General features: G+C 36.6%; 1 protein-coding gene across 5 annotated transcripts; it reads right to left on the bottom strand.

Annotated features, from left to right (window-relative positions):
• Positions 1–660: 660 nt before the first annotated feature.
• Positions 661–27,793, bottom strand: DYNC2I1 (dynein 2 intermediate chain 1). Of its 5 annotated transcripts, none has more exons than XM_048950672.1 (24): positions 27,509–27,786; positions 26,318–26,371; positions 24,499–24,922; positions 23,939–23,991; positions 23,000–23,323; positions 22,058–22,119; positions 21,069–21,129; positions 18,721–18,798; positions 17,328–17,523; positions 15,279–15,381; positions 13,249–13,378; positions 12,639–12,750; positions 12,184–12,278; positions 11,755–11,884; positions 10,699–10,871; positions 9,993–10,155; positions 9,175–9,285; positions 8,504–8,565; positions 7,745–7,796; positions 6,635–6,695; positions 6,284–6,380; positions 5,890–6,021; positions 4,304–4,527; positions 661–3,307 (listed from the first exon to the last, which is right to left on the bottom strand). In XM_048950672.1, the coding sequence occupies exons 1-24, from the start codon at positions 27,521–27,523 to the stop codon at positions 3,136–3,138; spliced, it is 3,084 nt and encodes a 1,027-aa protein (XP_048806629.1). In that variant the 5' UTR covers positions 27,524–27,786; the 3' UTR covers positions 661–3,135. The 5 variants fall into 5 exon arrangements, with proteins under 5 accessions (XP_048806629.1, XP_048806630.1, XP_048806632.1 ...); XM_048950673.1 differs by having other exon boundaries at positions 21,069–21,126; positions 27,509–27,785; XM_048950674.1 differs by having other exon boundaries at positions 3,194–3,307; positions 4,300–4,527; positions 27,509–27,793.

Below are 27,793 nucleotides of genomic sequence, written 5' to 3'. Positions count from 1 at the left end.
AGAAGTAAGCCCTGCTCAACTGGTTTCAATAAGGCACAGAGAGGCCTTCCTCAGGAATTAAAGATTTTATATCAGTATGGTTTCTAAAAAGATTAGGAATCGCTAAACAGAAGTTAGCTGACTTTTATTTTCATGACTTTTCATGGGCAGCTGTAAATGGAAATACTTTCTTCCTCACAATGACCTCACAGGCTCAGAAATGCATGGACAAGCACTTGTGTATCAATAGAGTCCTGATAAACCTGATAGGAAATTAAGCCAGCAATGAAAATAAGCTCATTAGCTGTCTTCCCGTTCCAGCATTTTCATAACTCTTCCTGGTTTGTGTGCCAGTGATGGCCAAGTTCTGCTCACTTCCTGACCACGTGAATTCTACAGATAGGCCGATTCCAACAGTAATTCAATGAAACCTTAGTATTTGCCTGCTTTATTCCAGCAAATTTCAACATGTAGAACAAATGTAGATACACTTTCCAGCTCCTTCAGGAAAAAAAAAACAAAAACTCATCTGCCCATAAAAAGAATAATTTTATGATTTAGCTATGTTCTGCTATACATACTCTAGCTGTTTCAGCATCCCCCCTTTGCTGTGGAAGCTATGGTGCTCCTGTGCCTTTCACATCCTAGCTAAATGACAGCTATGATTAATTAAAGCAAAATTGTATTTGGTAGGATGGTCACATTCAGTGCAATTAGAAATAAATATTCTGGTACAAAAGCAGAGTCATGCTATTCCTGTTCTCCCAATCTTGACAGCAAATATAGGCTGACAGATTAATAATAGCATTTTAAAACAGTTGTAAGAAATGAGCCATCTGATTCAAGAATTCTGTTCCTGTTAACTTATTTAGCTACTGAAAACTTAATTTTCCCATCTGTGAGATGACAAAATCCAATAAAAACACTATTAATATTTATGTTCTAAATAGAAAAAGCTTTCAAAGCATGTTCATAAAGTGGAAAATAAAAGCAGAACTTTGTCCAAAACTTTCTGGCATTTTGCATATTTAAAATATTTCAGCTTTGCTGTCAGGATTGCTGGCTTATGATCTAGAGGTGATACTTTATAATAGTTACTAATATGAGCGGATAGTGATTTGGCTTTTATGGCATTTGAGCGTTAAGTTTCTATTATATGAGTCAGTGCATTTTAACCACAGTTGATTCTGTGAAAAATACGTATTCCAAAATTGCCCAAAGGTGAAACACACATATTTATTATTGAGAGCATTTTAAATGTTTCACAACAGCAGTATTTACCTCCTAAATAAAGATTGTTCAGTAGAATGTGTTTGTATATGTACATACACCAAAACTGCCAAGAAAAATGCTATGGATATGAACACACCTAGGAATTAACAGTGGGCTTCTTCCAGCTAAGCTTTTCATTTCTAATTACTTGCAATTTTGCTTGCTTCTGAGACTTAAGAAAAATCCAGTAAGTTATGGTAGCAATATTAACTTCACAATCATTAGAAGAGGTGGATGGAAAATTAAGTACTGTTTTGCTTGAAACAATTTTACAAGCCCTTATGCATAGAATGCTTTTCTTGCATTGCAGCATACCAATACTTGCTACTTTTCTGACTCATGGACAAAAATGCTTACATGAAAGTACATTTGAAAGGAAGAAAAGCAAAGCAACTACTGCTGAGATGCTCCTGCATGACAAATAGGTTACTGGAGAAACCCCACAATGAATATGAGAAGTCGCTCTTTTTCGTGCCCGTTAGCAAAGCTATGGCTGAACACAGATCTCTGAACTATATTATACTCCACACCTGTACTTCACCAGGCTCTGCCCTGCAGCTCTCTGAGTGGTCAGGCACTGGAATGGGCTGCACAGGGAGGTGGTGGGGTGACCAGCCCTGGAGGTGACCCAGGAACATTTAGATGCTATAGTGAGGAGCAGAGTTTAGTGAGAAATACTGGTGATAGGTGGACAGTTGGACTGGATGATCTCAAAGGTCTTCTCCAACCTTGGTGATCCCATGATTCCATCTTGTTTTTGAGGAGAAGAGAATGTGTAAAAGAATAGAAGTTCAGTCTTAGAGTGGGATATTGTTGATTATCTAAGGCACTCACTTCTTACTGCAGTGGCTTGGCACCACCATGTGGCCACTCTGAGTTTGCTCAATTTAAGGAACAGTTTATACAGAAACAAAAAGTTTGAAATGAATTAATTAGAATTTACAAATTGTTTCAGACTATTTTAGAAGATGAAGTACATTGCAGAAATGTACATCCACTAAGTTCAGAAAACATTATCTTTCAATTGTCATTTTCTTCCCCAAATCTCTGGGGATTTAAAACTTTTTTAAAAATTTAAAATTTTTTTTTAAAATAAAACCACATTTTATTTTATAATCTTTAAATGACGAGTTGGAAAGGCTACAAAAATTAAGGACATTTGCTGTGGGTGATTTTGTTCCAAACTTTACCAACAGTGTATAAGTAGAATGTTACAGAAAACTCTCCTCTTTCTCACTGTAAGAGCCTTCAAAATGATTTACAGGATTAAACAGGTTAGTTTACATTAGAAATCCCAAAGGATTTAGAATTTCAGTAAGTGTCCCAAGCACATCACCTCCAGTGTCTGATTCAGTGTATCTATCAGGACAACTTGAGCTTCCAGGTATTCATTCTGCAAAGGTTGCGTGATGAAATCAGCAGTAATGCATTGTGGAGTGTGAATTTGTTTGCACAGTGGTTTCAGGCAGATAAAAAAAGCTTTACCAAGCATTATTGTGTAAAAGACCAGAGATAAAGCTGCAACGTATTCAGGTTGCTCACACAGAGGGAAAATTTTATGTTTGCTAGACAAAGGATTGCAATCATTTCCTTCTGAACGGAATAACGAAAAACAGTAGTGGAATAGGAATAGGAATATATTTGAAGAATTTTTGGAAAATATACAAATCTAAAATTCTTTCAACACAAAAATACAGATCATCTTTTTTTAGTACAATAAGCAAAATTTGATTCTGTCATTTTTAGAATAAAATTCATATTTTCAACTGAAGTAATACACAGATTTTATTTAAAATATATGCAAGTAATATACAAAGTTATGCTACAAATCTTTTAAATGCCATCAAAAATGAGAAATATTTTGTACCAAACTGTTTTCTGCTTCTAACAAGAGCGCAACAGAATCAAATTGAGTTTTTCAGATTCCTCTGGCTGAGGTAATGCCCACTTCTTCTTTATATAGTGAATGTCTATCTCTCCAGAGTTGTTGGCCAGCACAATTCCTAACAATCCATTTGTTTTTTCTGGTTCTCCAAGTAGAGCCATAGTTATAACACTGAAATCAAAAGGAGGAAGAGGAGGGTGCTATGATTAATTGAGACAAAGTGTTTTCGCAAGTTACTTATCTTTATCTAAATGATTCCTGGTATATTCTCATTATCATAGTGTAATATTCCTCTCTAGAGGAATATTAACTATGATAATATTAATGATACTATACTATGATAATATTAATATTACTTACAGAGTAGAACTAGTTAAAAAAAAATACATTTACTTCCCAAATTAGCAGCACTTTGCTATCTATAGCTGGAAAACCAATAAGGAATACTTTTAGTTAGAAAGATATTCACCAAAATAACTTAAGCCTAAGGAAGAGAGATTGTCCCAGGAGTGTTCCCAGCAGGGAAGAAAGACAATCCTCAAGACTGTAATTCAGAAAGGCTAAATTGAACTGACTATGGATCAATCTATAGAATACCTACGTATGCTGTGAGTGTAACTCACTACAGGAACAGCACTGTGAGACTGCCCTGGTTTTAGTCTTGGTGAATGTACGCTAGCCAAAAATAATATTGTTTGTGTCAATGAGCTCAATATCTATCTTTATGTTGAATAACTTTATGTATACAGGAATCTAAAATATCCTCCAATAAATCTCGTTCATTTTTGGGGCTGATCCTGATTCAGAAAGTTACCTTTGTCCTCAAGCAGTCCACTGATTTCAGTGGAGGTAACACTTTCCTCCACATGTAAACAGCAACGTTTCCACATACAGAAAAACAGCTGTGCCAGTGATAACATTATTTCTGATTTTGATTTATACTAACACTACTTCTTTGTCAGACTGTATAAAATAATATGTACGTAAGTACAGACTAAAATTGCTCTAGATGCAGTTTCTCTAAGTTTCACAAGTTTAAAAATACAATTAGAAAAGCACAGTGTAATGAATATTTAATGTTAAGAAATCTCCACCCAAACTCTAAACAAAACGTAGATCATAAGAATATGAGTATTTTGATAAAATATAGTACTGTAACGTACTTACTTCTCTGACGGAATAGTTTGCTTTGCCACAGGAAACAAATCACTTTCCAGAAGATCCCAGATGTAAATATTAGACGATGCGTCGAGGACAAAAAACACAGCAGGTCTTGTTAAAGCCCACTGCAGGGCAATAACTGGCTGCCCATTTGTGCTGTCATTCCACTGCATGAGGGGATACTCTGATGTCATCTGGTGCAATCTAATGCTTCCATCTGAACAGCCAACCTATACCATTGTCAAAAAGAAGGAAACAAGCAGGTTAAAAATGGCTTCAATTCCAGGCATATAAATAAAATTAGCTATCTGAATTGGGTGGCACACACCTATTCATATTTCACTGTAAAGACTATCCAGATTTTAACTTTTAATGTGACCTTGAGTTCAAAAGCAGCAAGTCTGCACTGAGTATAATAGAGTAATCAAATCCACTGATCTTGGGAGGAAGCTCCAATTTCCCATTTAAAAGTTCTCAAACTATCAATTTCACTGCTATGATCAGCACAACGTGACAGCAGTCTGACCCAGGTTGAGGTCTGAGCCTTGAGATCAATTCAGAAGGCTACTTAGTGACACAGGTAAACTGTAAAACCAGGAGCAGTTTTCAGGAAAACAGACTGTTTCTCACTGATTCCAGACATTTTGTTATCCTGTGGCCTTCATCTTCACTTTAGGAAGACTTAGGATTTTCAGATGACAATTACTTTTAAAGATGACTCTATAAATTGTACTCGCAGTCATAAGGATTCTTCAAATACAAACTCTAGATCAGTATCACTTCAAATACATACACTTGTGAAAAAGGAAAAAACTTCCACACAGGTACACAAAAGCTCTGAGAACTGCACACAGTGACACAAGATACACTGGTACACTGTGGCCAAATACATTTTATACCTCAAGCAATCCCAAGGAAGTCATGTAAATCATAGCATATTTAGAAATATGCATTATTTAAGAGAGGATCAAGTACAAGTATATGCAGGGATGAGTAGATAGAAAGTAGATATGGAGCTAGAGTCAATTTACACTGAATAAACTACCACAAGGGAGATGAGTAAAATACTGTGTGTCAATAGGAACTGCAGAGCTGGGTTTGAAGACACCTGATTACATGCAGGATGCTATTGCTGCCAGGCATACCCCAAGAGAAAGGGGTTGTCAGCAGGCCAGCTGCAAGACCATGAAGTGGAAAATATGACAAGGAATGCCCACAGACATTTCTTTCACAGGTATCTTATTTCCAAAATGATTACCTTACTGAAATACACACAAATAAGAGTGAAAAACAGCTTAAGCACCATCACTGCAAAAGTCCTGCTAGTAATGCTGAATTTCAGTAACATCAGAATAAGGTACAAAGCCAAAGGTATCCATGAGATTGACACTTGTTTTTGTGAGCCTCACATCCTCCACCCTGTACATAAGCAAAGTTAGGACATCAGGACAATATTTGTTTGCCACCCTTCTTTGCAGCTGGAATTAGCTAAATAAATCAATTAACACATCTAGTTAGATTTGTCACACTGGAAAATTTCCCTTGATACGAAATTAAAAATAAACTTGCATTAAGTAAAAATGTTTTCATACCAAAAAGAGTGGCTTTCCATAAGGGAAGAAATCAATTGCATTGATGCTTATTGATCTTATCCCACTCTCCTGGGGTCTGAATAGCTTTGGAAGAACTTTTACATCATGTCTTGTACCACGGCCTACCAGGCCCTACAGAAACAAAACAAAGCAAAAATTATTTGCATTATCAGTATTACAAGATAATGTTAGTAATTCAAAAGTTGACATTTATGTATTCACTTCACAAAACAGCTACCTTTAAAGGTTATTAATAGTTGGCAAAAGTAACCATATTTTGATAGTATTCTCAAATTAAAAATTTTATCCACAGTCTTGTGATAAAAATCCAATTAAATGGGTTCACACCCAAAACCAAAAATGACAGCAAAGTGAATGTCAGCATATTACTCACAACATTTGTTCCAACAATGAAATGATTTGGATCAGATGGCAGAAATTTAACTGTCAGTGTTTGAGGCATTCTCAGGCACACATCCTTTGGGAAAAGACTAGGAAAAACAGACAGGTCAAAGATGAGAAGAATATAGTAAAAGTTCTCCCCTAAAGCTATGTACGTATACTACAGAAACTCTTAATCCAAACGTGCATGGATAGCTCTAGGAAATCTAGGCATAAAAAAAAAACATAAAAAATAATGTAAATATGGTGAAATACCCCTTATGTAACAGTAAATCAATGAAGTGTAGGGAAAATTAGCTTTTTGAGATGCATATGTAAAATCCAAATGCCCCCATTTTCTTACCTCTTATTCAGTTCCATGGCAGAGCTATGTACTAACTTCACTTTCCCTCCAGGAATTAAGCCTAAAATTACAGAAATGAATTATTCAAACTGATTCACGCACTCAAAGTAAAACCAAAGCTATCACAGAAATGCTTTCATAATAAAACTGTTTATTGTAGATGTAGTTTCTAATATGTTAATATGCAAGAACTTTATGTCATTTACAACAATTTGTTTCCGAATTAAAATCTAAAGAGTTCTAACCTTTGCCTTGGTCCCTCACAACTAATTACAGTAACGAGACAGTATGAATGGTTACAAGAAGTTATCCCGTGTTACTTGTTACTGCTGACCAAAATTCTTCAAACTCCAGAAGTTCTTGCAAATGAAAATGAATGGCAGTAGAATTAAAGTTGTGTTCAGCCCACCACCATAGCTTTAAAATGCACTCTTCTTCAGACAGAAATACCCAGCATTACCAGTTAACACATCCAGGTAAGGCACAGGAAATTATAAAACAAAACTGATCAACAATTCTAGTTAGCAATGCTTACCTGCTTACGTGTGCTCAAAACCAGACCAGAATTTTAATCACAGCCATTTTCAGACAGGTAAATATGCAAGTCCACATTTTTTCCAAGAACAAAATATTTTTCTTTGTTTGGTTACACAGTGAGGACTTTCCCTTTTCCTTTCACAGAATCTCCTTTCTCACACTGAATCAAATACCTCACCGAGAACTTTCACCATCATTTTTGAAATGGAGATACAGGTAACAACAATAGCAATATACAAATTTGGTTGACACTGAAGACAGATGAAGAATAGCACAAAATCTCATATTTCTTTAAGACAAGTTGATGAGGACACACAAATACTCTGTCATTACAAGAAATGTGCTCGTCTGTGGTGGCGATCAGCAGCACAGAATTAGCAGAAGAGATTCACACAGTAGTGAAGCTGGGGCTCCTGATACCAACCATTCATCCCAAAATAGCAAAGGTATGCCCTATTCAGAATGAATCTTTTTGTCAACAATGTTGCTTTCTCCTACATTATTTGCTGTCACCACAGACCACTCTTCCTCCTCAGTAACTTCACATTATCAAAAGCTTTACATAGTACTTACCTAAATCAGTTTGTGAACCAGCTAAATCCACTTTCTGTAATTCTACAACTACCTGTAAAGTCAATATTCAACATTAAAAAACAAATACTTACCAGGCCTTAAAGTTCTTTAATGATTGTAATAATGTATGACATACCTACCTAAACATTCCTTTAAAGTCTAACCTTACAACCACTACAGGTAGACTCTCTACTCCCTGTCAATGTTTGCAATGCTAAAAATAGTTTCACATGCCCACCAGGAACTCCCTAGAGGAAGGCAGAAAATGGGAAATCTTTTCCTATACTTACCTAGGATGGTAGCTGGCACCACGTTGGTTTAACAGGGAATCAAAAAAAACCAGCAGGATAATCTTATCCAGAGATTTCTACATTTTGCCTCTTCAGCATTTATTTCATATAAATTACAAACATGACTTCTCCCATACATTCAGCACACTCTCTAAACCACTGCGATTCAAACAAAATAAAGTGCACGAATAACAGCCAAGGTCCATTGTTCAACTGTTAGAAATAACTGAACGTGCTCCAATGAAGCAGAACTACTGACTGCATGTTTAGTGATGTTCCTGTTAATAGCTTTGCCTAGCATTAGGGAGTCAGGTCAAACATTTTGAGGAGAACTCCATCAGAAAGGCCAGCAATGCTGTATTTTGCAGAGATGAAATTCTCATCAGAAATGCAAAATTTGCATTGCTTTTTTTTTTTTTATTATTATTCTGATGCTATATTCTACCTTTTCAATATACATGTTACTCACCCACGTGTTAAGGATTCCATTTTCATCCATTGAAGCTATCTGAAACGGAGGGCCTGACATTTCTACGGAAGAACAATAACAATTCATATCCATGCAATCACCTTCATCCTAAACGACATCAAAGGATTTTCAACATTTCCTGGATTAATGCATTCTCTGAAACTTTTGTATTCTTGCAATGGAATTAACAATGTCTCCTTTATCACACTGCCTGAGAATTTGGGAACATAAGGATAAAAGCCCCTTTATGAAGGCTGGTCCTTTAGGCAAAAGGCGCAGGAAGAAGCACCCATTAGTGTCACACATTTTAAGAACTGTCAGATAAGAACATGTTGCTTTAATGATATGGACTGGAATTTCTGGACATTACAGAAGGATTAAAACTTCCATAAAGCAGTTTTTAAGTGGTAACACTTGTTGTGGAAGAACAAGATATTGTCTTGAAAATGGACATTATTACAAGCAAGCACTCTCATCTGATGTGAAACTGCGCTGAATGAACACAAGTCAGAACAGAAAATAAATGAGAACGTTTTATGTAACTGATACTAAAAAGAACTTAGAAGGCAGAAGGCAATTTAAAAAACCCTAGAATGTGGCTAGGACATATTTATTTTACTAGACACCTAAAGACTCAGACATACTGATTCTTTGCAGAGCACTTTACCTACCCTCCTGATGAAAGAGGCTTGCGAGACCATAATTCTGTTCAGCATACAGAGTTGAGACAGGTTCCACTGCTAGTATAGGAGAGGTGTGGTTGACTGAATTTAGAATACCATCTGTAAATAAGAATAATTCAAAGTAAACATTACACTACTTTCAACAAAAACAACAAACTAACCACTTTTTAGCTTATAGTAGAAAATGATGACAAAGATATGCCCAAATAATGAACTCGGTACCGAGTTGCTTTTAAAAAGTCTTTACAAGTTACTTTTAGAAAGTAAAAATACAATACTGCAAACAGATTTCTAAATTAGCAAAACACTGTTAGATAAATCAGTGTTTCATCATTAGTTTGCACTGCTAATTTTCCAAATTACTGTTGCAGCATTTATGTTGCTTTATCACACATTTAATTAAAATCTTCCATTTCAGAGCCACCACAAAGAGAACTATATTAATTTCAATCTTCATAAGCAACAGAGGAAAACATAAATCACTGCTTACAAAATAGGAAAGACAAAATTGAAAGTTGAAAGAAAATGGCTTTTCCAAAGTATTATTTAATTGACAGTAGCTATCCCTACATAAACAGTTCACCATGTGTTTGACTACCAGCCCACTGTGCAACACAAGTCCAAATATCTTCATTCTACTAAGAGAAATCAAAAGTCTATCAACAACCAATTCACGTGTACTTCAACATGGTGCTGCAATTAGATACGCTTGTGAACAAATTAGGTTTGATCATTTGTAGTATTTATTTGTAGTGGAACTGCTTCACTGTCCACAGAGTGACTAATGAGAGTACATTTATACCAACCAGTGGAGAACGTTGGAACCCTAAACGTCCAATCAGTTTCACTGAATGTGATGTGAGGATGCATTCTTGTGTCTTCTCGAAGATCCCACACCAACAATGAACCATCCACTGTTCCAGCAAAAACTAACGTTGTTTTACTGGGACTAAAGCAGCAACATAAGACCTGTTAAGTAGGAAAAACATACATCATTGATACAATGGAAAAGATCAGTGATTTGTAAGTCTGAAATACGTTCCTCTAGGGCATCCAGAAAAGACAGATTACAGGTGTGTGCTGCAGGAGGACAATTCAGTTAAAAGTAGGACACAAAACTTCTAGTAGGCCCTCACTTGTCAAGACAGTTGTGTAACCTGCAGGCCCTGCCACAAAGCCAAAGGAAGTAATTCAACTGTTACTCCTCTCTATGATACAAGATGTCCTGACAACATCTGATCCCCCTGTTTTACTTCTGTTCACATTTAAACCATTAAATGCAGCCAACATTACAAAAGCAACAGCAAAACAAAGATCACCACTAAATTCTAGTATTAAGTAGAATACTGTTTGCTCACTAGGCTCAAAAGTGTTGTTTTTTGTTTTTGTTTTTGGTTTCTTTTTAAGACGCTGCTGTATCTTGCAGCCAGACAAAAAACCCCCAAAAACCAACAACACAGAATATATATAATAGTGTTATCTATTCAACTATAAAACATTATTAAAACATACCTCGGAGTCACATATTAAAACTTTCTGAGGACTGGAGGGCTGCCAAATGTTCCAAACACATATGATGCTCTTTCTGTTCAGTAAAGCAACACCTGCTTTTTCAGGTAATCCGTGAACAGAAAGCAGTGCCTGCCTCTGAACTTGAGAGACATATAGGCAGGATATCTTCCGGTCTAAAACATTGGGGGGGAAAAAAAAAAAAAAAAAAAAAAAAAAAAAAAAAAAATCAAGAAAGAAAAGAAAGAAAAAAGAAATCACTGGAGATGCAAAATCATACTTAGCTGCCATAACAACAGCTAAATAAGCTAACACAAATATGAAGAATATTAAGAGTGGATTGCTTTTAATGCTATTCAAGAAGAGAGGAGGGGTCAGAGAAGGAATCCAAGAGAAAGGAGTAGAAAGCAAAAAGGAATAGATTTAGGAAATTAATAGTATGATTATTCTGGGTGTAAGTAAGCCAGTGAAAGAGTCTGATCTGATGTCAGTATGTACACTGAAAATTAAGCTGAGTCTCAAATAGGAAACAGCACAGAATTCTTGTTCATCTCACATGCTCATATTAGGATACCTACATTTTGGGGTTATAACAGGCCTTCTTCACAATTCTGGATTTTTATTTTTCATTTTTCTTTTCTCTTTTCATTTGAACTTTTACAGTTCATGTGGGGAAGACACAGCGCACTTCAAATATATCAGGCTATATTTTTCCCCATTCGGTGACTTTGCTTTATTACTTTGACCCTACTTTCAGTCTAAAGAGCCTACATGAAATGACACCCTGTGAGATGGCCTTTCACCAACAGTGCAAGAAGATACAACAGGACATCATGCTGATCAGTGGCTATACTTCTGGTTCTGCAGCAGCTAGGATGTAACCTGTGTGAAACCACTCTGTACCGAGTTATAGCAAGATTAGAACAATTAAAATTAGCATTACATCATCTATATCCTGATATGTGCTGTTTGTACCTCAGTTATGATAAAAAGCACGATATTTTGCAAAAGGAAGAGCTCAAACTGTATACTAAGAAGTGTAGAATAAAGTTCCCTTACCATGGAGGAATGGTTGGTTAGTATTTAACTGGAAACAGCTATCACTAATAGACAGACTGGTTTGTTGAGATCTTTGTTTCCATCTGGGTTGTGCTGCAGCTTGATCTTCCTCTAGCAAAACAGCAATCACCTTCCAAACATAATTACATTTATAGAAGTAAAAGAGTCATCTTTCAGTTTTCCTACTGTAGCTTCAAAAAGCAAATTAATTTAATAAATCTTCACCAACTCTCATGTTTACTTTATACTTTTGCAAATACATCTTAGCACAGATCTGGTTCCATGCCTTTACAGAGAGATTAGCCTCACTGATAGGAAGTACTATTTAGGTAAATTATTTAGATTAGACAGAACAAATACTGTGAGTGACCTGCCACACTGTATCTTTGTGCACACGACTCATAAAGGATATTAAGTATGTAAGTATACCTGGGCTGCTGATCGAAGGAAATTTGCTAATCTTAGTGAATCAATTTTGGGCGATTGAGCTCCATTTGCTGACATCTCCTGGCCATTTATGGGACCTAGGAAAATAAAAACAACCCAACAAAACAACAGAAAGAAACGTGAAGCTTGACTTAAAAGGAAATCAATTAAAACAATAACAACAGTGTTTTAAACACAAGGAGAAAGGCAGGAATCTGCTTCTTTTCAGAAGCAACTATAGTACTGAACAACATGCTCTACTGGGGAGTCATATCCACTACAAACAATCCAGGAGGAAGAAACTATTTCTGCCACATATTCTCCACTCTCTCCATCAAGGAACTCAGTGCCTACAGCAGGTTTCTGTCAGCACATTACAAGTCCTGACATTAGGAAGATTCAGTACAGTAAGATTACGTGCAGATACCTATAATTGACTAACATTAAACATTATTCACCTCCAGATACAAGGGCACTTTCTCCTGGATGCTGTGTCCATTTCTCCAATGTCTCAACCTCCTCAGTCTGAATGTCTCTGTCAAGATTGTCCTCGTTACACTGAACATAGGCCTGAAGTATAAAGACAAAGTGAGATGAGTAACACAGCTAAGAAGGACAACACAGTACATAGAAATATTCATGTTTTAGTTGAAGTGCTCTCTCTTCAGTTCCTGAATTCAGATCTAAGCACATCAACACCAACAGCGCAGCCACACACATTTAAACACATTTTGCCCAAGACCATTTGACCTACTGAAAAAATACAAAACGCTTCATATTATGCGTATAGACTAAAGCCAAAACACATGGGACAGGGAGCCAAAAACACACAGAAAGTCCTTTATAAAACAGGGAAGGAAGATCCCTTCTAGCGCAGAAAGGAAATGGCCTATTTGGCCCAAAAGCTTTAATATTATTGCTTTATGGTAATAAAAGACTAGACATGAAAAGTAACAATTTATTAATGAGCTATGTCATTAGCTTTAATATCTTCATTTTGCAAGGGGAACTACCCTCCAAAACAAGAAAAGACATTCTCAGGATGGAAATATTACATTTGTTACTTACCTGCTTAGTGTTCATTTTACCATAGTTCCTGATATACATGTCATACTCATTTACAGGAGGCAAATCCAATAAAGAAAAACTAACTGAAAAGTCCAGATCAATAAGTGGGAGAAGCTCTGCACTCCGTTTTCTGTAGAATACATTTCAAAAGAGAAACACAAAATTAGCTGAAACCAAGTACACTGCATTCCACAAGAAAAGTAACTTGATTTACTGCGTTAGCACTATTTAAAAATCCATTTCTCTGTCTGAAACCCTACGGCTTCACTCGTGCAGCTATGTGGCTGATGAAAAAACAAATAATCAATCTTTGTCACAATGGACACAATAATCTATCCATTCTGATGTCATAAAATTATTAAGACATTTACATTCCAAAAGTTTACTGCTTTAAGTACACATTCATGCTACAGTATGGGTTGCTTGGTAATAGGAACATTTTTGTTGTCTCTTCCCTTTTCCGCTATCAGATTTCTTTAATTTACTTAGTATAGATTCAACTCATGCTGTTATGGGCCAATTCCACACTTCAGCAGTGTTCCAGATATATATTTTAGTTGTTATTTCTTCTCAGTAAGATAGTCTTTAAAAAAGAAAAAGACTAGAGTAACATAAGATGGAATGGCTCTTCCAGTGTTTTCTGTTGGATTTTTTTTTATGTATATGGAGAATTTCCACATTTTTCTTTTGCTGCTAAATTATATTTATTGCATTTTCTTATCCACATTATTTTTAATTCCACTTCCTAAAACATCACCTCTTCAGAACCACTGCAGGAACAGATTGCTGAGATATAATTCAAACTCATGCAAATAGCTTCCTCATTAGAAATCTTAAATGCCACATTCAGAAAATTCTTACATTAAATGAACTAGCCTCACTGTTACATACACAAGTCCAAAGCTGTGCAGCTTGTATATAGGATGCTGTCAGTCTACTTATTGGTAGTAACTTATTATCACAGTATTAAAATCTAGAAACCTTTTCTGCTTCCAAGAAAATGCTAGTTATCTTCAGAGGCTATATACACGTTAAGCATGTAAAGAAAGTTATAGGCATAGCTATTCATGTAGGTTCTACAAAGTGGTGCTCTATACACTCACATGAAAGGCATGTGAATCAGACAATGATGGGCAGATTCACTTTACTGGACTTCAGCTGTCTGAAGTTATTCATCTGAACTGCTTGCTCACATTCCCTCCATAATCAGGAGAGAGTGACAAATAATTCAGGCGATTCCTCAGACAGAGCCTACCTGAATTTCCTAATCTCTCTCCACTGTACATTGAGAATGCCTAGCCAATGAACTCACATGAAATATGGACATATAAATTTAAGCAGCTTGAGTTAGCCTAGACAATTACATTTTTCTTCTGTGAACACTAGCCACTGATGAGCAGCTACAAAGCAACAGAATCCAGTACTAACAATAAAACTGATTCTTAGATTTATGTACTACTATTGCAGTTTATTTAATAGCAAATAAGAGAGATACACAGTGCTTCAGGTAAATCAGGAACTACTGGCAAGTTCCACAAGAAATAACCATCGCTATGGTTTCTTTAGCATAGAGTAGTCCAGAAGTCTCAGATCTAGACCATTTTAAAATCAGTAATAACATGTTTTACATCAACTTGTGTTATTCTGAAAATGGAATACACTGTTTTGGAAACAGTATGTACCTTACAGCACGTTGAACGTGGCAAGAATTACAGTCCAGCAGAGCCCCGAGGCTTGCTCTTTTGCACTGTAAGTCAGTATCTAATTAAGTGACTGAAGAATTACACAGAGAAATGACAATGCTGGCAACTCATCGCATAATAAAATGCTACACAAACTGATACAAAGGTAAATTTCCACTGTCAAATGACATATAACAAAGCCTGCTTAAGAACTAATTACTTTTAGGTTACAAAATAATATTTGACTCTAAGCCTCACAGGTTTCTAAACTTCAGATATTTCAAATATAATGAAAAAAAGACACCTTGCATGTAGACAGCTGACATGGATTCTTTAAAACACACTTACTTCTGCTTACTAGCCATACTCTGGCTACTTTGTCTTTGATGTGCTGTTTCAAAATCCATGAATATTCCACGAAAAGAGTTTCTGGCAGGAGAGTATTGTGTTTCTGTAATATTAAAAAACGCTGTAAGTCTTATAATTCACAATTCATACAGCACTAAAACATAAAGAAAAAAGTTGTATAATCAATGAATATAAAGATGTTATAATTATGAAATAAACAAGAGAGTTTGACTAAGCAGGTTATAATGACAAAAAGAGAACAGATAGAAAGCTAACCAGCACCCTGGGCTCGCTGCAAAACTCCAGAGGAGGGATCTCCAGAAGGGATCCTTTCCCCCTGGCAGTCAGCCCTTAAATGGCCCTAGGAGAGGCGCAGCCAGGCTCCAGCCCTTCCTGCAGCACAGCTGAATTGCCCTCACCTGTGCTCCCATGGCTGACTCATTGCTCACCTCAGGTCATCAATCAGATGTTCAGGCTGTGACTCAGCATTCCCATACGAAAGTATAAAAAATGACATATTTATTACCACAAAGCTACTAAAAAGTTACTAGATGGCATATTACATAACCTCTAGCACACTGTTGGTATAATAAGCCTTTTAGCTTCGGTAATTGGCCAGCCTTTTCCCCTTATTATGGCCCATTACCAGTCAATCAATACAAGTGAACACTGTCATTTTCACTTTAGAAGACTGATACAGAAAGTGCCTCTTCTTTTCTTCTCTCATTAGCTGGTTCGCTTTTACCCTGTATACACCTGAAACAACCTACAACCAATTTTAAGTCATACTAAATGCACCAGGTGCATGCTACATCTCTGAAGAAGAATTCACCTCTACAGCTACCAGAAGACTCATTAACAGAAGCATAATTGATACCACTGAATGAATAATGTAAACACTGAATACTGTTTTGTTTTGTTTTGTTTTTAAGCAACAATTAAATTCTGTATTAAGTTCAGTATTTGATATCATCTTAACTTTTACTTTCTTCCCTGGTTAGGTGAAAGCCAAAGGAGCTAAATATTTAAGTTCCAGACAGGACTCACAATGCTTCACTTCCTCAGAGGAAGAGTGCACTTACTACGAGGCAGTGTGAAGGGGTTTGAAACTTCTAAATTTTTTACTAGAATGATTAATAACATTTTAACCAAAACAAAACTTTGGAACTTTATAATAAAAAAAAAGTGTAATTTACAAGAATGCAGTAAGTACTGTGATTCAGAATTTGTGATCTCTCTATAAACATTACATATAAGAATTCCATACCCTTCATTAGATCTGGAGCTTCAATAGATTTCTGTTATCAGCTCCATATTAATAGTAAAATAATAAGAATTGCGTTAATGTACTACAAGAAGAAATCCATCCTGCAAGGCAGTGTTTCTCATTTGTGATGAAAACCTGAGAATCCATTGATACCATAAAGGCTCAAAGAAACACACTGCTCTTCTTCTGTGACCATCTTAGTTTTGCCATACTCTGTAATAACTAGAGTAAAAACTTGTCCAAGATTCTTGTTCACAATGCTATTCTCCTTTCACAAAAGTAGAGTGTAAAGGGGAAGCACAGGTGTAGCTTGCTAAATAAAAAGATCTGGGACTCAGAGATATCAGATCAACTAAATGTAAGACTGCACCTTAAAAGTGATACAAAACTACACATGTAAGCAGTAAATGCTTTTTTCACTCCTTCCCTATCAGAGCAGTGACTGCAATCTTGATTAAAAGAAGGCCAATGAATGTCACCTGAAGACTCAAACTGTTCTAACGCATTTCAAAATCCAGACCTCCTCATCCTTCCCTTTCCCAAAATAAGACATATTAAATGTTAGTCTGTACATTTTTATACTTCACATTTTCAATGATTAGTAATGCCTCAGAATCATTCTTTAGCAATATGAGAAGTTTCAGCACTTACCACAAGTGACTCATCTAAAAGACCAGATTTCTGCCTCTTGGCAGACTTCAGGAAGAAACGGCCTGTTTACTTAGAAGCTGTACGGGTTACTCACGCACTTAATAGAAAAAGACTGGTCCCTACTCACGTACCCATGACGGGTTCCTGTTTTTCATTTCTGGTTTTCAGTGGCAGTGAAGTACAGATTCTATCATTTTCTGCATTAATTGCTCTTTGAATTTCTTCAATTTCTGATGGCTTGGAAAAATGAATCTCTCTTAGTTTGTCTTCAGTATCGCCTTCTTCGCTTTTGTCTTCATCATAATCATCAAAATCATCTTCATAATCCTTTAGAAGTAACATCATAATCCTTTAGAATTAGCTTTCAATAGCTAATAAGCATGGATTACAGATGTATTCTTCAAGATCATCTTAACAAATTAGGAAATGCATTCCTAATAAAAACAAAATTCTCATCCATATGGCTACAAATCCTCTGACTGAATGGAACTTAAACATAGCTACTACTTCATATAAAAACTACTTCATATAAAAATGCTGATATTGTTGGTATTTCAACCAAGGGAAGAAAGTCCCCTAGTGTCATTCTTCAGTGCCTCACTTAAGATTCTTTTTCCTTTTATTTTTTTTTAATATCCTAAAGTAGGGGCTATTTGTTTAGGCAAATTATGTATTCCTTAAAGAACATGGTGGTGTTCAGTACTGTAAATGCTTCATACCCATACAAAGTTGTTTATTTGCTAGTTAGATTCAATGCCTTCAATGGCACCCTCAAATTTTCCTAAGGTCCATACAATCTGTTTTCAAGTCCACCCTTAAGCACATAATAACAATTCTTTTAAACACAGCTAAGATAATTCATCTCATGCTCACAAAATCACTTAACAAAAGATAGGAAGAAGCTTGAGAAGTGCTTGCTTATCTCCACTGAATGCAAAGGGCTACTACAGTGGATACCTCAGTGGGCATCAGACCTAGCCTCAGTGGAGATGGATTCCACTTTAGCTGAACAAAGATGACAATGCTGTTGGTTCAGCTAGCAACAAAAGCTCATTTAGTATAGTATTTTATCTTTAAACTAAATAAAGGGAACTAAAAATAAGAGAGTCCAGTCAAACAAATAAGTGAAAGGACTGCTATATGTCAATACTTTTTCCAATGTATTTTTGCATTAAAAAAATAATGAGGGCGTTTTTTCCTCCTTAAATTGGTAATATGCTGCCATTATTTAAGAAGTACAGCATTTTTCAGAGAATCCTATTTAAATAATTGAAAGCCACCCAGACAGAACAGGCATCTTATGAAGACTTCAGCAAAAGAGAAAGCTGGTTCCCAATCACCAACGGCATCTAAGTAAATACAAAGTAGAGAGTTTCAACATAACATTCTAGTTCCATATTTAGATAGCCATGTTAAGGTCACCAAAATATAAAAGTAAAGCTCATTTCTGCAAATAAAGTTAACCAATATTTTGATACTTCAGAATTATTTCAAAATAAGGGACAATTTTATGTTTTTACTTACTTCAAAATCATCTTCGTAATCTGCTGAAAAGTTACCCAGCTCTGGGTCTGAATGACAGATGTGTGTACCTTTGACCTCCTAAACAAAAGCAGTAATTGATACTGTTACACAGAATCACCAAAATCATATTTTGTAACAACAAAATAAAACTGTTCTATTTTTAGGGGATTACATAAAGGTATCTCTATACCTAAATCATACTGCAGGGCTGCATACTGCATATTTGTTGATGAAATAAAGCAGATGTTGGAACCAGAAGAGATACATGCATGCAATGAGAAAATAAGTCGTACATATACAAAACCTTGTTAACATTCAATTCTCTACTATACTTACACACAGTAAGATTTATGGTATCCCTGAAAAAACTTCAGAGAAGCTGCCTTTAATTTACTGAACTTGTTTAAAATAACTAACATGATAATTACCCCAGCGTAATAAAAAAGTCAAACCAAAAACTTAACCAACACACATCAATCCGTTCAATCTTCAGTCAGTCACACACTCGATCCTTTCAGGACTGTTCAAGAGCTTCCTGACTCTGCAACAGGACCAGGGATTGCAAACTCACCAAATTCAGGTCAGCAGTTTGTCTAACTCAATGCCTACAATCCCATTTCTATCAGCTGCAACTACAGCACGGATTGGTAACTACCTGTTTTTCAAAGAGGTATCTCCAAAGCATTACAGCTCATATGGACACCTTGTTTTTCAGCCATCAAACTGGCAGAACTAGAACTTAAGCACTTCTGGCTGCCACTTTCAGTCATTTCCCAGGCCAATTTTGGGATCAGTAATAGATTATATTAGTTAGGCTGTCCATCTGGAACAACTTGGACAAAACTGGTCAAAATTTCCCCGTGGAATTTGGCTTGACTGCCTCCTCCTAGTTTGCCTTCTATTGCCAATGAAGACAGAGAAATTAATGCAGAAGACCAAACCTAGAATAATTAAACTACTTATTTTTCCCCATGAATTACAGAGGTAATTCAGGGAATTTTATATCCTCACCACAAACAACTCATACCTAAAGGTGAGCTAAATCCGGGCCTTAATGATCAGTGCAATGCCAGCTACAACCTGCAACCTCAGCTGTTGGAAACAATGGAGGAAAAGAATAGTTTGAATGAATCAGTTGATCCAGCATGACTCTCCACCACAGTGAAAAGAACTGTGCATATTAAAAAAATGTTGGAAAGCTTCTTTCAGGAACACCTCAGTATTTATGTCCCAGACAGTACTATGCTGGGCACTGAGGACAATTTGCATTCTGTACTGAGTTCAGCTCTGGCCACCCATATTCAAGACAAATGAATGCAAACTGAAACAGAGAGACAGATGCTCAGATGATGGGAGGAATAAGAGTTCGCATTTTAAGGATCATCAAAGGAAGGTCAGAGAACGAACAGAGATGCCTCCTATAAACTCATTAGGAGAAGAAAACCTAAAAAAGTATTTAAGCTAAACTTTAGTCCTAAAGCAAGAATAACAGGAATGTATAGGAAACTAGAACATAAGAATAACAGGTAACAGAGGTCTTAGAACTGTCTTGAAACAGATGTATTCATAGCATGAAAACAGACTGTAATCGAAGTTAAAACATCTGAGTTTGTATGAAAGATAAATGGCTGCCCACAACACGAGAACACAAAAAGCATGTCTTCAATCAGTGCTACCACATTTTCTCTCATCAGCACTCTAACCATAAAAAAAAACAAACCAAAAACGAACACCAAATAAGAATGTGGGTTTTGGAGGATGGTTACAAACAGCTCAAAAGATCATTGAATATTTTAAAGCTTTTCATGACAAAATTATGCTGTATCTGCACAGATGGTTCCAAATAAACACAAGATTATGGAGCCTGCATACTACAGGTGCACCTGTCCATTAAAAAACAAATAAATGAATGAATGAACACCCTGCCTGTTTATAAAAATACTTCTTTCTTGTGGCAACTGGTGTAAGTAATATGTTACACTGCTGGCTGCATTTTGTTTGGCTTACACTACTTTTTATTCGGCTGTGTCAGCTGTTTAGAGAAACTATAGGTAACTGTAGTTTACCTTACATATGCCTGAAGTCCTCCCACCTACTGAGAATTACTTCTTCATGTGTAGTAGATACTGATAAAAGATTAATATATGGCTACTTGGCAAATTTATACAGCATAAATCCACTTTCTAATACTACATCTGAAAAGAGAGTTTAATAAGTATCTGAAGATAAATGAATATACATAAATATTACCTCAGAATGGTAAAATGGCACTGTATTGAAAAACATACTGTAATTGTTATTAATCCAAAGAAAAACACATTTTAAGATCCAAAATCAAGTATTTTTACCTCTTGACTTGCATCTCTTTTCTCTTTTTCACTGATTTTTCCCTTATCTTTTCCAGTCCTACTGAAAAACAAAATGTCAGTTTTAACAGTTAACTCAGAAGAAAGCACAGTTGGTTTTTCTTGTTTGTAAGAAAAAAATCAGTTTTTCCTGCAAATTAAAAAAAAACCCTGAAACTTTCCAATACAAACAGGAATATTTCTATAAACAATTTTATAGATCTCTTTTTGATCAAAAAGAATGAAACCACAAAGAGATCAGACAGCCAAGAACTGCAAAATAAACTCATCCACATGTAATGTCAGTAATTCCAACAATGCAAAAGAATAATGAAAGAGGAAAAAAATTTGAAGCCCATACATATTCATTTTATTAATACCTGCAGACAACTGGACATCAAGACAGTACTGGCATAACATGTGCTAATCTATGTAAATCATGGCCTGATATTCAAAGCTGGTGTTTCATTCTGAGGGTTTCTTTATGAGGACAATAAAATACAAAATCAGGCAGAAAATGGAGAACCACATCTGCTCCTTAACAATTTCTTTGATTATTTCAGAAACCGAGTATCAGACTTTGAGACTGTTCTGAGTTCTTCTTAATATGGAAGAAAGTGCTCGTATATACTGGCGGCCGGACTAACAAAGATGAAAAAGCAACAATAAAAATAGGGTTTGTCATAAGCCTTACCTTTGTCCACACGAGTACATAGTGAATTTAAGGTGGTAAAACAACAGCATTTTTGTCTGCTGAGCTAAGTGCCTAGATTAATATATCTGTAGTTTGCAAGGACAGCAAAATTCCTCCCACTACCGTGGTGCAGAAAAAAGAACAAACAGAATATAAACATGCACATTTTAAAATAAATCATACTGGAGACAAAACACTTGATACTATGAGATCAAGATTTCATGCTTAATGTTTTAGTGGTGACTGCATCTGAGTAGATGCCATATAGTACACACTCATTTTAAATCTCTGAATTTACCTTATATGCTCATGGCTCATTTCTTCTCCTTGATTCTCCTCCTCTGTTTTGTGTTCACTCTTCTGTAAAAGAAATCACAATATTCAAGTGTCAGAAATGCTGGAAGGAAATATGTATATATGCCTATTTTAGTAGTAGTAGTGATATTTAACAGTAAAACAGGTTTATAATAAATTAATTGCAACAACACATTGGACATTGGTCACTGCTTGTAAGAAGTTCTGTGTATTAACTATTTTCAGAATACTCTCCTCTTTACAGCTATGTTAAAGGAAGAAACCAAAATATATTTTATATACATGATGAGTTTCTCCTGAACATATTAAATACTTGGGAGAGTAAAGGAAAAGGGACCTTGAGCCTTCTCCTTTATTTAGCACAACCTCTAACTATTAACTTATTTAAAGAATACTTTAAAGTTACTACACTAGTTAACATGGTTTCCCAGTATTTGACTTGACTCTTCTGGTCTATATTATGAAGGTATGCCAAAGTCTGGAAATGTACTCAATAGGTCATTCAAGACAAATTTCCTTTTTATCTATCCACAAACATCAGAAAAAGGAATGTGACTCTGAAACAGAATCATCAGCATAGCTGAGCATATTCAGCAACAGCTATTTGAATAAGTCACTACATCTTAATGCATCTCCAGCCTGCTCTTGACTTTTGAATGTCACAGTAATCAAGAATTTTATTTAAAAAAAAATAATCTGACATATACATAAGTTCCCTGTTTGAATTTCATGGGTAGAATCAGCTCTGGGTTCAAACACTTCAATGCAGATGCAGTATTTTAATCTACCATCTTAGCCTCAAATTTCAGAACATGCTGACATACAATCCTGCTATTTTGATTGTTCACCTTATCAGTAATTATACATGAACAACAAGAGCAAGTGATAAGGTAATGCTTTTAAGTGTAAAAACAAGAACACTAACCCTAAGATCGAGCTTCTTTCTTTCATTTTCCCCACTTTTTACTCTCTTCCTATCTTCTGCTGGTCGTCCTCTGTGTCCATGGGGATGTTCCTCCACAGATCTCTTTGACTTATGTCGTTCTTCCTCTTCTTTTTTGTAAGATTTATGACTTCTCTCTTTTGAAAGTCTGTCTTTTCCTGGCCTGATGGAATGTTCTATTTTTTCCCTGTATCTCTTCTTTTCTTCTTTATTCAGTTCTTCATCTTTCTGTAACTTGTGTCCATGTTCACCTCCTCCACATCTGTCTGCTAAAAACGCGTCAATGCTGGTTTTCGTATTATTATCCTGCAAAATAAGAAAAAGAACACTGAAGAGCTAGAAAGCTCTACAATATTGTTTTATCTTACAAATACATTGTTTAAATGGATAAAAACAGACAGGTTTGCTAATTATCTATCTCCATACTGCCATTATGGATCTCCTGGCCAATTTTTTTCAAAAGCAATGATGTAGAAGCAAGTTTTGAATGATCACAACACTGCAGATTCCTGTATTTCTTCAGGGGCACTGCATAGTTTACACTGTAGTCTCTTCTGATTACATATTCTTCACATACAAATTTAATTATTTAATTACTAGGTTATCTATCATAAAATAAGGTGTATACCTACCAATATCCTTGCAACAAAGCATAAATAGCAGATGAGAAAATCTAACGAAGCTGTACAAAAATAATGCTATATTTACAACCCCAAAATTCCTTCTTTTTTTAAAGGAATGAAGTATCTCCTTAAAATAGAATGGCTCAGTCATGTTTCTTTGTATATTTTGTACACTTGTGAGAACCTTGCTTTGCATGCAGCTCTTGAATCTCTTGGGGAACGTGGTCTGGTCCAGTTTCTTTCTTATTTTACAATCTTATCTTACTCCATCACAAAACACTGCATTCCTTTCCCTTACCTTCTTCCCTGTATGTCTCCTTTCTCGCTCTTCACCTCTTGTTTTTTCCTCTTCTAAAAAATATGTAAAAAAAAAAATGCACATTTTATACTCACACTTTGTACATAATTAACTGTAGAAAACTGCATGTAGAAAACATGATTTCATTGACAGTGACTTTCTAAAACACACTAACTTTCTCAAATAAAACTCAGTTGAAATCCTCTGTACAAAGCTTTCTACTTTCCTGATGAACCCTTCTGTTTTTTTCATAATGGTAAGAGTAACTACACATGCTACTAATTACTATTTGGGATTTAAATGCATCAAGCAGCAGAGAATGTATGGGCAGGAAGGTGCTTACCATTCTAGTCAACTAACAAAAACAGTGAAATTAATTATCTTTTCAAAGAAAGGGAAAACAGCATCAAAATTAAAAAATAAAAATAAAATATATGCCACAGGATTCTTCAAAGATACGTATCTCATAAGGTACTCAAACCTGCCTGTCTTCATGCTCTCTGATTTTCTACCTAGAAAACAAATATTTCAAAGTAAAAGAGCAACACAAAGCAACTCACCCAAACGATGCCTGCTTTTTTCTCTTCTTCTGTGATGTCCTTTATCTCTTCCTTCAAATGATTTCAGATCATTATGCATATCTGGTTGCTTTATCTCATGTCTTTTATGCATTTTATCACGTTCTCTATTGCTCTCCCTGTCTTTATCTTTCGGTACACTGTATCTTTCCTTCTCTAAACTTGACTCTTTAAGCTTATCTTGATGTCTCTCTCTGTCTTGATCTCTGCGGTGTTCTTTTCCCCTTTCTCTCATTTTATCCCTGTCTCTTTTAACAGATCTCAGTCTCTCTCTTGTTCTTTCCTTGCTCTTCCCTCTTTCTTTGCGTTCATCTTTATGAGTGCCTACATCATGACCAACCTTCTCTTTCTGCAGTTTCTTTTCTCTGTGCTTTCTGTCTTCATTTTGACTCTCTAACTGCGATGCCTGATGTACCAAAAAAAAGACAAAAAAAAAGTCTGTTAGAAAGAACATGTGAGATTTATAAGATGCACTTCCAATGTATGGGAAAATATTTTGGTAAAAAAAAATACAGTAGAACTGTGCATTATTCTGTTTACAGTCAGACAGAAAAATTATCTGAGTGTCTTACATCGTTTTGCTCATGTAGAGAAACTGTGCCATCTTGTAAAATATATAACAGAAACAAAGAGCAACGATGGATGACTGGACATCCTGCAACTGCCATTAGAATAGAAGACTAGGTTTTATTTGAACAGAAAGCAGAACACAACATAAAAAGTTGTAAAAGAGAATTTTTGACATAGATTCTATGAGGATGCTACTATCCCTGTATCTTTTCAACGTCATAAGAGGTTATATTTGAACATTTCTGAAGCATGTTCCAAAACTCCCACTGGTTTAGCTACATCCAAGATTTTGGCTATTTATCTAATGCAAAAGAAATAGAACTTTATTTGATTACAGTCAATGAGAAAAGTGAATTGAACTTTATCCATCTGTTTCACAGTAATGAGAGCCCAATCACTCTATTTCTGGTGGGACCAAAACATTTCAAGCCAAATTTGTTAGCTTTACCTTACGTGGAAGTAGAGGAAATATTACCGAGTATCTAGAAAGCACAAAGCACTTACTGCAGCACTGGCACTGAACTAATGGGAAGCTTTGAAATGCAATTGGCAGAAAGTTAGGTAACAAGTAGAGTATCTACTGATTATCAATGAAGTAATGAGTATCTGCACAAGACAGAAAGAAAGACGAGCATTGGAAAACAGCTTTTAGCAAAATAGTGATGAATGTGAATAGTGTTACTGATCACAGCATGAATGTGTACTTGGCCAATGGATAAAGTAATTAACCAGCTTAAAAACACATGACTAATGTAACAGATAACAGCAGCAACTACAATACAAAATGTAGATGTAGGAAACTGAGTATGTATGTATTAAGCAGAGCCGTAGCTTGGATTTGGGTGGTTGGCAAATCAGACCCCATTGTATAATGGGATTCCCATACCAGTGGTATCATTTCCATTTACTTAATTATGAAATCTGAGCAGTAATATTATATGACTTGCATAGCTAGAAATGATTAAATGTGCCAGACGCTGGACATAGCTGGACTGGACAGGTTCCAGAATAGCCCATTGTGGAAAGAAAGATAATAGCTATGCATTAACAATCTGTACAGTTCGTATTCACCAGTGCAGTTTTAAAGCACAGCAGAAAAACCTTGTGAAGGTAAAGATCCCAGAACACAGAGTTCCAAGTAGAACAAGCAGTCATACCTCTCTGTTTAGACTGTCAGCAGATGTCACCTCTACAAGGTAAGTTAATAAAAAACTAATAGAAATGAAATTACCCAAAGATGTTTCCTAAGTTCTTCTGATTTCCAAGTATCTTCTCTGGTTCTTCTCTAGAACAGAAAAGATAGCAAGACAGTAATCAATTTCAGTGAGAAGTAAATCACTTAAATAGCTTTTCAAAGGCAAAGATCAAGATATAGATGGCAAGTAATGCCAAATTTTGTTATGTAAACATTAATTTGATTTAGTCAATGTATATGTGTTAAGGTACTTTCTTATCAGGTTCTTGCAATGTATCTGATTTGACTAGACTTGGAAGGGGCTTGAAGCTCGGACTTCTACTGGATTAACCAGCTGTTTCCATAAAACCTCATGGCCAATGCCTATGATGACAGACAGAACCCTTTCAGGAAGCTCAAAATTCTTTGTTTTTTCATTGATGGCCATTCAATAGTATTACAGACCAAGTGGGTAAACACAGCTGGGCCACACGCCTTTGGGAAGTAATCAGTGTATCAATGTTATTGGGTTCAACCCCCAGCTTCTACCTTCAAAGTCCAGGTCAGAGACTTACTTTTTAGTATCTCTGAGGTTGGAGAAGGTATGGGGAACCAAGTTCAGGGTTTGAGCATGAAAAATGTGAAAATGTTTGCCTTATCCCATGTCATAATTTCCCTCACTGGTATTTAGGGCTGTTGTGTTCTCTCACTGGTCATTTCAGTAAAGACTTTGGTTCCATCTTTTTCCACATAACCTCTTTAGATACTGGACGGCAGATCTCTTTTTTCCCTCTGGCTCCAGTGGCTCCCCAGCTGCTTTCCAACTCACATGACGTGCTCCAGACCGCAGCCACCTCACTGCTATCTTCTCATTTCCAACACGATTTGCCCACTTGAGAGCTCTCGAAGAGCTAAAGAACAAGGGCCATTCCTCCAGCGGATAACACGGAACGAGGTTTATTCCATTACAAGAATAAGGACTTTCTCACTACCACCATTTAACTGACATCGCTGCGCAACAGAACCGGGAGCAGAAGGAGCGGCGCAGGGAGCCCCAGGGCGAGCAGATACAAGGAACGCGGCCAGCAGCAGCGAGACCCGGCCTGACGAGGGGACCTCGGCGAGCGGCGCGGCACCTCCGGCACGCGGGGCTGGGGCGGCCGGGGCAGAACCGGGCGGAGGAGCTGCGCCGCGATCCTGCGGGGCCCTGATGAGGGCTCTCCCGACTCCCGCAGCTCGATCCCTCACCTTATCGCCCTCCATGGCGGGGCGGCACGTCCCACCCTACGCCACCGGCCGCCTCCGGGAGAGCACGAAGGCGCGGTGGCCGCGTCCGGGCCTGCTTAGCAACGAGTGGCGGGCGAGCGCCCGGCCGGGCAGCGCCGCGCGGGGTTGTGGGAACGGGGATGGCGGTGCTCGGAGGGGCGGGAGCGGCGCGTGGGCGCCAGAGCTGCGGCGGCGGGCGGTGTTCGTCCCCGCGCTGGGTTTCCTCGGGTCCGGGGGAGGCTCGGCCCTACGCTGCTCCGCGTTATT

Source organism: Lagopus muta, chromosome 7 (genome assembly GCF_023343835.1).
Source record: "Lagopus muta isolate bLagMut1 chromosome 7, bLagMut1 primary, whole genome shotgun sequence".
Classification (NCBI taxonomy): domain Eukaryota; kingdom Metazoa; phylum Chordata; class Aves; order Galliformes; family Phasianidae; genus Lagopus; species Lagopus muta.
The sequence above is the reverse complement of the archived record's forward strand: the minus strand, read 5'-3'. Positions and strand labels throughout refer to the sequence as shown.